Source organism: Amaranthus tricolor, chromosome 8 (assembly GCF_026212465.1).
Source record: "Amaranthus tricolor cultivar Red isolate AtriRed21 chromosome 8, ASM2621246v1, whole genome shotgun sequence".
Classification (NCBI taxonomy): domain Eukaryota; kingdom Viridiplantae; phylum Streptophyta; class Magnoliopsida; order Caryophyllales; family Amaranthaceae; genus Amaranthus; species Amaranthus tricolor.
In genome coordinates, this window is record NC_080054.1 from 20526140 (window position 1) to 20538638 (window position 12499).

The 12499-nt window shown below is 33.0% G+C and overlaps 2 protein-coding genes across 3 annotated transcripts; both read right to left on the reverse strand.

Annotated features, from left to right (window-relative positions):
• Nucleotides 1-1029: 1029 nt before the first annotated feature.
• LOC130820279 (SKP1-like protein 1B) lies at nt 1030-4280 on the reverse strand. The gene is made up of 2 exons (XM_057685600.1): nt 3836-4280; nt 1030-1517 (listed from the first exon to the last, which is right to left on the reverse strand). The coding sequence occupies exons 1-2, from the start codon at nt 4136-4138 to the stop codon at nt 1344-1346; spliced, it is 477 nt and encodes a 158-aa protein (XP_057541583.1). The 5' UTR covers nt 4139-4280; the 3' UTR covers nt 1030-1343.
• Nucleotides 4281-8722: 4442 nt separating this feature from the next.
• On the reverse strand, nt 8723-10735 carry LOC130820280 (uncharacterized). 2 transcript variants are annotated; one of them, XM_057685601.1, is made up of 5 exons: nt 10408-10735; nt 10205-10320; nt 10009-10081; nt 9324-9418; nt 8723-9223 (listed from the first exon to the last, which is right to left on the reverse strand). In XM_057685601.1, the coding sequence occupies exons 1-5, from the start codon at nt 10415-10417 to the stop codon at nt 9119-9121; spliced, it is 399 nt and encodes a 132-aa protein (XP_057541584.1). In that variant the 5' UTR covers nt 10418-10735; the 3' UTR covers nt 8723-9118. The 2 variants fall into 2 exon arrangements, 1 of the variants encoding a protein (XP_057541584.1); XR_009045149.1 differs by having other exon boundaries at nt 8730-9223; nt 9324-9431.
• Nucleotides 10736-12499: the final 1764 nt, after the last annotated feature.

Here is a 12499-nt window from a genome sequence, read left to right on the forward strand (position 1 = left end):
ATAGTGGTTGTGGGGTGATCAGGTTGCGAATTTGAATGACAATGGTGATTTTCTTTTCATATAAAACCCAATTTAGTGCATTGTTTATGCATTGAAATCTACTGGCAAGCAAACGTCTAGTGCAAGTTCATTTATCGGAGTGTGACGAGTTCAGTTATTATATGCCTTCGTAATCAATGACGTGGGGAAGTTTCCTTGGGTCTTGCCAGTTCCAAGGTGATTCATCCATGGCCAAACAAGTTCGAAAGAATTTAATTGAAATAGAGCCACAAAACAAAGTGTTATGCACTACTCTTGAATAGTTACATTTTTGCTAGAAGGTGGGTTGATGTTGCTGGTGTGGAGGAACTGATTGAGAAAAAAGTAGACAAAAACTCCATGGCTATATTCTTATAGGTTTCACAAAAATATTAACAATTTTAAAATAGGAAATGAGACCTGGCATTCAATCCAGGTTGATTTTTGAGTAGATAATTTCGAATCGGGTCAGGTTTGATACCACCAACAGGGCGTGTTCGACCTAAATTTTTCGAGTATGGTCATTTTCTAATTACGAGTGACCCACTAGTTTTGCATTGAGTTTCGGGTCAAAATTGGCAAGTCTATGTGCTATGCACTGAAGAGTGGGGACCGTCAAAGGGTTAGGGTTACACCGATGCTCTCTTGATGCACTTAACAATGCCCAAAACTTAATGTCCAAAGTTAGAACTTGGACTCATTCATATTGATGTCTAATTGACGCTACAGAATGCTTGTAGTCAATGAACATTGATCATACATACTAGTAATAGTACCAAATAGGCAAATAGTAGGGTTTGCACGCCCAAACCCAAACTCATGCAAAGTGTTGGTTAAAAAGGCTGCTTGAGCTATTGCCCCGCCTATAGTTGCAGGCTTGCAGTTAGTTCATAATGCTAGGCACTCACTACTCAGCATGGCTGAAAATTAACGTCCACCCAAATAGTAGAAGTATTAGCGACAGCTTGCACACCAGTAGATAATAATACTAGTACGATACAATAAAACAAATGAACAAAGAACGATAGATCTTTATGAAAACCAGAGTACTACAAATACATAATTAACAGGTTGAAAAGATAGGAGGCGCGCATGTGAGGCAATCATCAGCGCAGCAGACAGCTACCAGCAGTAACCCTCGGACAACAGCACAAATATTATTTACAAATCCATCTTTGTCTCACCATTCGCAAAGTATTCTAGATGGAATGGTAAAGATGAGATCAATGTCAGGATAAACATTACTACAAGACACAAATACAGTAGTGTAATCATAGAACTTTGAGTCCCGCATGTTTCGATAAGATCATTCTGCCACTTAAATATCATTCAAAGGCCCACTGGTTCTCCCTGCGAACCTCTTCCTCTTCCTCTGGAGTGAAGTCATTCTTAATGTTAAAAGTCTTTCTTATCTCCTCCGGTGTCTTTCCCTTAATCATGTCCGCCACAGTTTGGCAAGTCAAATCCAACAAGCTCTTAATATTCAGGTAGTTGGCAGCCTGATATGTTACAACAAGCAGCCAATCAATAATTTAAGTCATACATGTGTATCTAATAACAGAAAGGACATCTTAATACCTAACAAGCACTATGAACAAGAAAGATAACAAGAAAAAGAAGTGGGTTTAATGACAACATAATTTTCTTATACCTAAAAGGCACATAAAAATAACAAGCATGTGTAAAAACAAGGCGGCCGAGTTGTAAAGGTTCTCAAAACAAATGAACCCATACTTCCGTAATAAAGGTGTAAAAAAACGCGTTTTGGGCCGTATCAAGAGATATCTTATGATTCAACCGATATTTAGGCGTTACGATAATTGAATCACTCTCGTTACTGCATCACTCCCGTAATTGTACCACCGTTGCATTACAACGACCGTAACAACATTTTTACACTACGATAAAAAGGACCAAAACTCGGTCAAATTAGGCTACCTGGAAATAAAAGATAAGGAAACCAAAACCATAGCAATTCATAGCAATAATGAGAGTAACATCGAGAGGGCACACCATTATCCAATAACGGATCCATGACATTAACATACCAATTACCAAACTTTTATTGAACCTTGTAAATGACTGATACAAATATTATCCAGAAGACTTCAATCATATATGCTAGTAAGCGAGATAGCTCAAAATTAGGGTTTCGATTGTGATACAAACTTTTATTGAGATTAATTGATGGAAACTGTAACCTAAACGCAATACATGCAAGGATAGTGTGCTAGAGAGACAATAACTTAAGAAAGCCAGCAACCATGCAAATAAAAGGTGAAGGTCATTCATTTTCAGATAACAGCAGCATATGAAGTGCCGAGCAGCAGCTATACTACCAAGTATCAGAACCAAAATTTTCTTAATCCTTTGAACTGAATATCCCATGATACTATAAAGAGGCTGATCCTGTTTCAACTGAGCAACCAATAAGGTAGTATTAAATTATATTCCCAAACATAATCCTATCACATTTAACACCACAATAAACAATAGATCAAATAGTTCAAGTAAGCACACTTAACCCAACAAAACCTTGTATTTTTTGCAATATCATAAATCATGATTCTGTCAAAGTTGCACGTAAGATGACTACAGGTAATTAGGTACTTCTATCAATAACTGTTCTAAACTTCTTATCTGTTTTTCATTTTTCAATCAAGGGCTACAGTATGGATTTTGAGTCAACTTTTACACAAAAAGGAATAAAAACAACAAAATTTCACACCCATTAAGCTTCAATCTACCAATAATACTCTAACTGAGTACACTATCATAATCAATCAGATTCCAAAGTTTCATGATCAAATAGTCAAACAAGAACATACAATGAGATGAAGCAAAACAAAAAACACGAACACACATTTGTCTTCTGAAAGTGATGTCATTAAACCCGAAAAATTTATATAGGCATCCTCACTTACTCTCTTTTCATGTGAAAACAAGTGATGCCAGAATCATCACTTTACACCCACTTCCAGTCCTCAATACCAAGAACCCAAAAACTATGACCACAGCTATATGACAAGTAACCCAAGCCATGCACCTTGGAAAAATTGTTCAATCCTGCCTAGTACACCATCTTTACCTATGGGGAGTAAATATGATCATATAAGTAGCTCATTACCACGATAACAGCTCTAGCAAATCAATAGTTTCACTTCACTAGCAAAAACTCCATACAGCCTCCTCACAACAAGTAATCAAACCATGCCTCTAGACCACTACAAATAGTTGGAGAAACAAAATTTCAATTTTTTCAACTATTAACAATGTCCTAGAAAAACAAATTATCATACAAAAAAGACCAAATCCAATGATGAAACCTTAGAAACAGTTTCGTAGAAAAAGCACAATCCAGCAATGGAACACAATTGCACAAAACTACAACACATTAGAATTACGAAAAATCTCCACTATTGTTTCTTCTTCCCAATAACACAGGCAATTCAAGCTCATTCAGAATAATTCAATATTAGAACATGATGATGTCTCCGTGAAACAAAATATGCTGAAAGACGAAATTTAATTACAAAAATAACAAACAATTGCGTAGAAAATTATACAATCCAGCAGTTGAACATAATTGCACAAAATTAAAACAAAGAGAATTAGAAAACCCTTCGCTGTTGTTTCTACTTCACATAATAATACACACAATTCAAGCTCATCCAGAACATACAAACTTTGAAACCCCAAACCTAGTTTATCAGCTCATTTCAAAACTCAATTTCCCAACCGACTTCAAACCAACACACGAAATCCACAGTCAAACAAACAGATAGAAAAATTTAAGAAAGAAGTAATGAGAGCATACAAGGATAAGATCGAATAGAGTAGCCTGATCAACTCTAACAAAATCAGCATCCCAAGTCTTGAGTTCCTCATCAACTTGACGGACATTATTTTCTGACGATTTAGGTGAATCAACATGCTTCTTACAATATTCGATAACTTTAGCAAGGATTTTACTAGTAACATTAGGTAAAGGAATAACACTATCAGCACAATCATCTTCAACCATGTGTTTAATTGTCTGCGATTCCAAAACAACTTGTTCTTCTACTTCAAAGGTCTCTCCATCGCAACTCTTGAGTGTGATCTTCCTTGTTGACGCCATTGATTTTGAGAAAAAGACGGTTAAGTTAAGAATCCTAACCCTAAGAGAGAGAAAGTAGTGGATGAAGAAGACGAAACGAAATTGATTAATTGAGGAATGTATTCGTAAATGTTAAAAAAAGTGGAGGAGAGAAGTTTGCATTCAGAATTAAACATCCCAAGTCATTCGTTTTCATAAATTCTTCTCAAATACTCAAGGTTCTTTTTTGTTATTATTGTTTACTTAAATTTTAAATTTTAATATCTCTAAATACACATAATAAAAATTTTAAAATATAAATAATAAAAAAAATATATTAAATGAATCTAATGAGATCTCACATGTATACATTTTATCTTCTAGATATATATATTAAAATTTTTAAGGTGGAATATTATAAATGGAAATAACGTTAGAAATTAGAGGGGTAGAATTTACAACTTTTAGCGTCAAATTTTAACTATGATTTTTCATCGATCTATAAACAAAAAGTATTTTTATGAGATCTTAATAGATTCGTCTTAATATATATTTTTTAAATATCAACTTTATAGAATTTTTAAAACTCATAATTAAAATATTTGACTTTTAAATTTGCATTGAATATGCGTAAAAAGAGAATAATGAAAATAACAAATGAAAACAAGGAAAGTGGTATTTATTTAAGACACATTAAAAATCATACATCATACAATATAATAAAAAATTAGAAAATGATTAATGTCAATTTCTCAAAGTATTGTCAAATAGATCAATTTAATAAGTTTAAGATTGATTACGTGTCATTTCATTTTTCTAAATTAATTTTAAGCTAAATTAAGTAAGTTTTTTAAAATTATTTTTACATTAATTCTAACAATTTAAATAAGAATTTAAAAGATTAGAGAATATTTATGTATTTTCTCTAAAGAAACAAATTATCTTTTTATATGATTATAGAAATAATAATAAATATAATATTTATAATATAAGCAATTAGTTAATAATATAAGAAAAATTAACAATATTTTAAAATTACACAAGATAATTTAATAGAATTGTGGAATCTTAAATGGACACAAAAGAAGGGATTTCAAGCGATGGATACAGCAAATGAATTTGATAAATGTAATTAAACGTAAAATATATAATGTATTCGGCTAGAAAAATGACATATGATACAATATATTTGATATTGAGTATCTACATATTTATTATTAATTATGTATGTTCATTTATTTATTTCTCAATTATAATGTCATTGTAATTCAGTTCTGCTAATAATAAATAAAAAATTAATCGCAAATTACAACCTTCAAGTTTAAAACTTTTGCGAATTGCAGTCTCAACGATTATTTTTTGCGCATTACAGTCTCAAAAATATTCAATCCAAGTGACTATTGACCAGCCCACGTGACCTTTGACCAGTCTAAATGATCGTTGACCATTACTTATCACCTTTGACTTTTTCGACCACCCCCAATCACCTTTGACTTTTCAAGTTATCAATTGTACCCTGCCATTTTAGCACTAACATCGTCTTTACCCATCATAATGATATTTTTCTAAAAAAAGGACGTCGCAATTAACCTTATGGGATAACTTTTTTGAAAATTCGATCGAAACAAGCATTTATTCGCCTATTTTACGTTTAACGTCGTTTTTACCATTATAACGATAATTTTTAAAAAACGAATGTAGCCATTTTTCTTTGGGTTAAATTTTCCTTGTGTATGGCTCTTTCATCGGGTGTGTGTGGCGGTAAATGTCGTCCCTTTGACTTCATCAATTCCCATTGTAATAGTGGTAAGTTTTTTTCTATTTAATTCCAATTCTCTTTCCCTTTCAAGTTCATCTTGATTCTTGATTTTCATGTGATTCTTAATTTCTTGATTAATTGATTTGGAATATGCTTGATTTCTTGTTTTTAATTTTTGATTTTGAGTCTGAATTTCATCGTTGGTGATTCGTGATTTTACTGATTTTACTGCATGTCGTTTGTTTAGTTCATAAATTCATCCTTGAATCTTGATTGTTCGATGTTGAATTCGAATTCAATATGTTGAATCTTAATTTCTTGATTTCTAATTCCATATTATTGATATCTGATAAGCATTAGAAGTATTTTATTTTGAAATTACTTGATAAGTAGTATAAGTGTTGTTTTCTTTCGAAATTGTTATTTAGTCGTCGGTTCATAAATTACTTGATTTCATTACTGAGTTTTGAAATCTGACTTTCATATAAAATATGGATAAGCAATACCAACATTTTATTTTCACAGCAGTACCACATTTGTCTCTTCTTTCCATCTTTTGCTATATATATATCTACAAATTATTGTAATACAGATATGAGAAATGTAATAGAAAGATAAAACAGATATAAGTTTATCTCTTATACTAATTTTTCTCCTTATATTCTTCCTACCTTTTAACACGTTATCAGCACCATTTTTCGCTCTCAAAACCCAAGAAGGTAATATTTTTTTTTCAAAACATTATAACATTAATTAGCCACAATATGGACCAACAATCAAATGGTATCAATATTATTATTCAAGGTGTTACTAACACCGTTTTATACTTTATCCTTGAAGAAAATTGGATATCTGTTATTACCAACCCAGCTAATAGTGATTCAAACTAACTGCGAAGACATAGTCCAAATAATACTCATATAAATGAAAGCTCAATGTCAAGTCCCAATAATGCAACTAATCCACCAGTACAACCACCTACTAATCAGCCCCCACAATCTACTGATAACCCACCAGTCCAACCTACTAATGATCCTACAGTCCCACAAGAAAATAATAAAAGAAAAAATGACGACGACGAAGAAAACTAGTAACAAACGTTTTCAGACTATTAACCCATAAAATAATTTATTTTAATAATGTCGTTTAATCTTTATGTTCGTTTTTACTTTTTCAGCCGCCTATATGGACTGGCTAATATTATTTTGTAATTACCGGCTTTATGGACTGGCTAATTTAGTATTGTTATCGCCTGTATGGACGGTTTTATCTCTATTTATCTGATCATGTCATCATATTATGTGCATATCCATTTGGTTATTTTAGTCTATAAATTATATGCATTTTATGTTTATCTAACTTGTTTTTCATTTGATAAGTTGTAATTCTCTACTAATGTTTTTGTATTGAGTATTCTAGCTTTATATTAATAATATAAATTTGTTTCTTTTTCTTCTTCTCTTGTCTTAGAAAAGGAAATGTCAGTAATTGGATCAACATTTCATTGCCTCCTGGACAGTGGAGCAATACATACGATATTGAAAATTCGAGAATATTTTTCAAACCTAACATTGCTTGAGGCAAATGTTAATACCATATCAGGAACAACAAAATTAATCAAAGGCACTGAAAAAGCATGCATCATACTCCCTATGGGGACAAAATTAGAAATAAATGATGCACTATACTCGAGTAAATCTCGAAGAAATCTTATCAGTTTCAAGGCAATAAGACAAAATGGTTACCATATGGAAACCAAAATTATAAATGAAAAAGAATTCTTATGCCTTACAGCAGAAAGAAATGGAACAAAAATTATCATTAAAAGGATGCCAGCATATTCATCGGGGTTGTATCTCACCCATATACGCCCGATTGAAATAAATATGATAAGATTAGACAATAAGGAGCTATTCACTTTATGGCATGACCGCTTAGGTCATCCTGGCACTGGGTAGATGTATAAAATAATAGAAAATTCAGTTGGGCATCCACTAAGAAATATTAAGATTCCCCAGTCGAATGAGCTCTTATGCACCTCTTGTTCTCTTGGAAAATTTATTACTAGACAATCAGTAAATAAGATAGTTACTATATCTTCTATATTTCTTGAAAGAATTCAAGGAGATATATGTGGACCAATTAATCCACCATGTGGACCTTTTAGGTACTTCATGGTCTTAATAGATGCTTCCACAAGATGGTCTCATGTAAGCCTTCTATCAAGTAGAAACAATGCATTTGCGAAACTACTTGCATAAATCATCAAATTGAAAAATCATTTTCCTGATTATACAATAAAAAGTATTAGATTGGACAATGCCGAATTCACATCTCAAACTTTTAATGATTATTGCATGTCAATTGTAATTAAAGTGGAACACCTTGTGCCACATGTTCACACACAAAATGGTCATGCTGAATCCTTAATTAAGAGATTGCAATTAATTGCAAGACCACTGCTAATGAAATCAAAATTACCATCATCGGCCTGGGGTTATGCAATATTACATGCAGCATCATTGATTAGGCTAAGACCTACAGCTTATCATAAATATTCGCCAATGCAATTAGTAGCTGGTCATGAACTAAATATTTCACATTTGAAAATCTTTGGATGCGCTGTATATGTGCCCATTGCTCCCCCTCAACGTACAAAAATGGGTCCACAAAGAAGAATGGGAATATTTGTCGATTTTGAATCTCCATCAATCATTCGATATCTTGAACCATTAACTGGTGATCAATTTCAAGCTAGATTTGTTGATTGCTACTTTTATGAGACAATATTCCCATCCTTAAGGGGAAAGAATGTGAACTTACAGAAAAGAAATATGAAACTTATTTGGGAAGCAACACATTTAGAATATTTAGACCCAAAAACAAAATCATGTGAACAAGAAGTACAACGAATTGTCATCTACAAAGTGTTGCTAACCAATTACCTGATGCATTCACAAATACTAAGAGAGTTACAAAATCACATATACCAGCAGCAAATACTCCAGCTCGAATAGAAATTCCTGATGAAAAAGCAAAAAGTGATGAAATTGTTGTGCAAAGAAAGCGTGGAAGGCCACTTGGTTCAAAAGATTTAAAACCAAGAATATTAATAAATAATCTAATGATTAATGTACAATGTAATAATCCAATGATAATCACCAATAATCACGAACTAATATATATATATATATACACACTCTCGTTCGTATATAAAATAATATACATATACAAAAGTCCTAAATCTAAACTTATTACATTATTTACCAAGAACAAAAATTAGCAAGATACGCGACAATTTTGTCTTTCAATTCGCCTATTTCCCTATCTCTCAAAGGGCGTGTTTTCCTTGGAGTGTTGTATAAAACCTATAATATAATATTAAATTAAATTATACATAAACATTAGATTTTACGTATCAATAGTAACTACATAATATTATAATTTAAGAACGTAACAGATACTTACGACATCAATGTTTTCGACTCCAATCTCCTTCACGAATTGTAAGATATCCTCCATGTATTTGAGAGTGTAGTAGCCGCAATCAACGGTATTATAATCTTGTCGAAAGCTCTAAAAATAGATGTTAGTGCCAAAAAATCTTTAAAAAACCCTTAAAATCGCAACTTAGCACGTAATTTTAAGCATATGACTATGATTTTCAATTCTAACCACTTCAACACAATAATATTAACTAAATAGTGTTGTGTGCCAAGTTTCGTGCAAAACAAACCAAGTTTGAGATAAGTGGTGTGCGAAAGTACCAAAACAGCTTTAAAAACCCTTAAAATCGCAACTTAGCACGTAATTTCAAGCATATGACTATGATTTTCAATTCTTACCACTTCAACACAATAATATTAACCAAGTAGTATTGTGTGCCTAGTTTCCTGCAAAACAAACCAAGTTTGAAATACTTTATGCGGGAAAGTACCAAAAAATGCTTAAACAACCCTTAAGATCGCAACACGCACGTAATTTCAAGCATATGACAATGATTTTCAATTCTAACCTCTTCAACACAATAACATTAACCAAATAGTATTTTGTGCCAAGTTTTGTGCAAAACAAACCATGTTTGAGCTACTTTATGCGCGAAAGTGCCAAAAACACTTGAAAAAAACCCCTAAAATCGAATAGTGTTGTGTACCTTTATTTCTGTTCATTTCGAAAATGTGGCTCTGGATATAGATCCCATTTCTCCACGCACTTTCTTCATTGTGCTGAAATGCATGGGAAAAGTATAATTATTTATATATCAATGCATGTAATAATATTAATGTAATACTATTTATATATATAACACTTAATTTAATGAAATTGGTAAAATTTATCAAATTACGTACGCATTCAACGAGGCTTTGAATTTTGTGTTGCGAGGCGGGCTTTGAGCTTTTTGTAATGAGTCGAAGACGTGCACAGTATTCGTTAAAGGATATATGACCAAAAGTATGAATGCAAGCTACAAACGCAAATTTAAAATCAACAAATTAGAGATTATGTGAAGTTAAAAATCAAAAGATAAGTTCAATTTCAAAAATAAAACAACTCTTCCACATATGGAGCCAGAATGAACGTGTGTTTAGATGCAAGGGAATTATTCAAAGCAGTCTCAATGTATGCTTTGATGTCATCTGGATCATTGACTTAGGACAAAACCATCCAATTTTTATTGGAGGTTCACAAGAATTTAGCTCTTTATAAGCCGCACTAAACTCATGAATAAGAAAATTTTGTTAGTAATTCGGTTATTAAAACAATTAAACAATAATGCCTAAATTTTAAGATAATGAACATCACCTCATGTAGACATGGATAAGAGCTACATTCAATATTTTTCCTCTCAAAAATTGTCCGATGTCACTAGGACCAATAATTAAAAAAGGGCTCTCAACAAAGCAGAATTGTTCCTTCTGCAGGGTTAGAACGATTGGGTCCTCCTCAAGCATGCGAGATGCACATCTGTGCAGCCATTTGCAATCTTGAGAGAGATCTTTTAGCTCCGCATCAGTCAAAATTGGAGTGATTGCCATCGACTTTGACCCAGTCGACACCTTTGATAAGGAACCGATATCTCTCCTAAAGTCCTTTCGACTCTTTTGCTATTTCAATTTATAAAATTAAATTAGTGTAAGCATAAAAAATAAAGAAAATGATTATTATCATGGTAGTGAATCGGACCCAAGCATATGGCCATGTGACGAAACTACCTAAGGTGTCTGATAGTTTCTCAAGGCTCCATTCTCGCATTAGAACCGGAAGTGGGAAAAATTCAAACCCCTTTTGAATAGTTTCTACGGTCACACTGATGTGGCCACTTGTAATAGGCATGGAATGCACTGTTTGGCCCTCTTTGATTGGCTGTGCCACACCAAATGCAACCTCATTTAAGTCGCCATCACTAGCAACACCTAACTGAAGCAGAAAAAGAGAACAAGGAGTCGCCTCCTGAAAATTTTGTCATTTAGTATAATAAGCATCATAATAAAATATTAAAACACGTTACAATTTAAATTAATAAGTGCTTATATATTTAAAAACCATGTACCTTTACCACTAGCTCGGGAGTTAGCTCTGAATTTTGAGCAACGGAGTTCATGGTCTCCGGGGTAGGATTTTGCCCTTTGGGGGTAGTAATGGGCTGGGGTGCTACGAGGGTAATGGGTTCGAGTGTTAGGATCCCCATGTTGACTTTGCTGATCCTCGACAATCAGATTTGCCAAGTCTACAGTGGGTGCTCCCATCTTCTGCAACACGAGTGCCACTTTGGCGAGAACGTCCTTCGTTATTTCTGCTCTGAGGGTTGCTACTTCATTAGGTGGTATCGTTCTGGATTGAGTAGCAACACACTCTGTGACTTTAAGGTTTTTCGTAGGACCTCGCCATTTTCATTTCTTAGTGGTAGTGGGTGCATCCGTTGGTGGGGCGTCTTCAGTGTCATAATTATTGTTAAGTGGTGGAGCGTCTTTAGTCATACGCTCGTATCTAACAAGTTGGTCCTCTTCAGTGTCATAACTATGATGGTAATTATCCGAGGTCTCAATCTCGGGGACAATTTCGTCTCTGAAAAGATGCATTGTATATGAGTACCTAAATGAGTATGAATAGAAGTATATTAGAACATAGGAACATAAATTCAATTATAACCACTTCAATACCATAATATATACCAAATAGTGTTGTGTGCAAAGTTTCATACAAAACAAACCAAGTTTGAGCTACTTTATGCGTGAAAGTGCCAAAAAAGCTTTAAAAACCTTAAAATCGCAACTTACCAAGTAATTTTAAAAATATGACTATGATTTACAATTTTAACCACTTCAATACAATAATATATACCAAATAGTGTTGTGTGCAAAGTTTCATGCAAAACAAACCAAGTTTGAGCTACTTTATCCGCGAAAGTGCCAAAAAAGCTTTAAAAACCTTAAAATTCATACCTTGTGAATCACTTAATTAAAATGTATTCCTTTCGTGTGATCTACATGCATATAACCAACATCTACATCATCTTGATCCACTGGTTTTGGATTGATAAAGGGCAGGGAGTCTTCAAAAGCTTCATATTCTTCCTCATCCTCAACATCACCTATATCAAGGATACTTCTTTTTCCCGGTACAACAATAGACCATTTTTTATC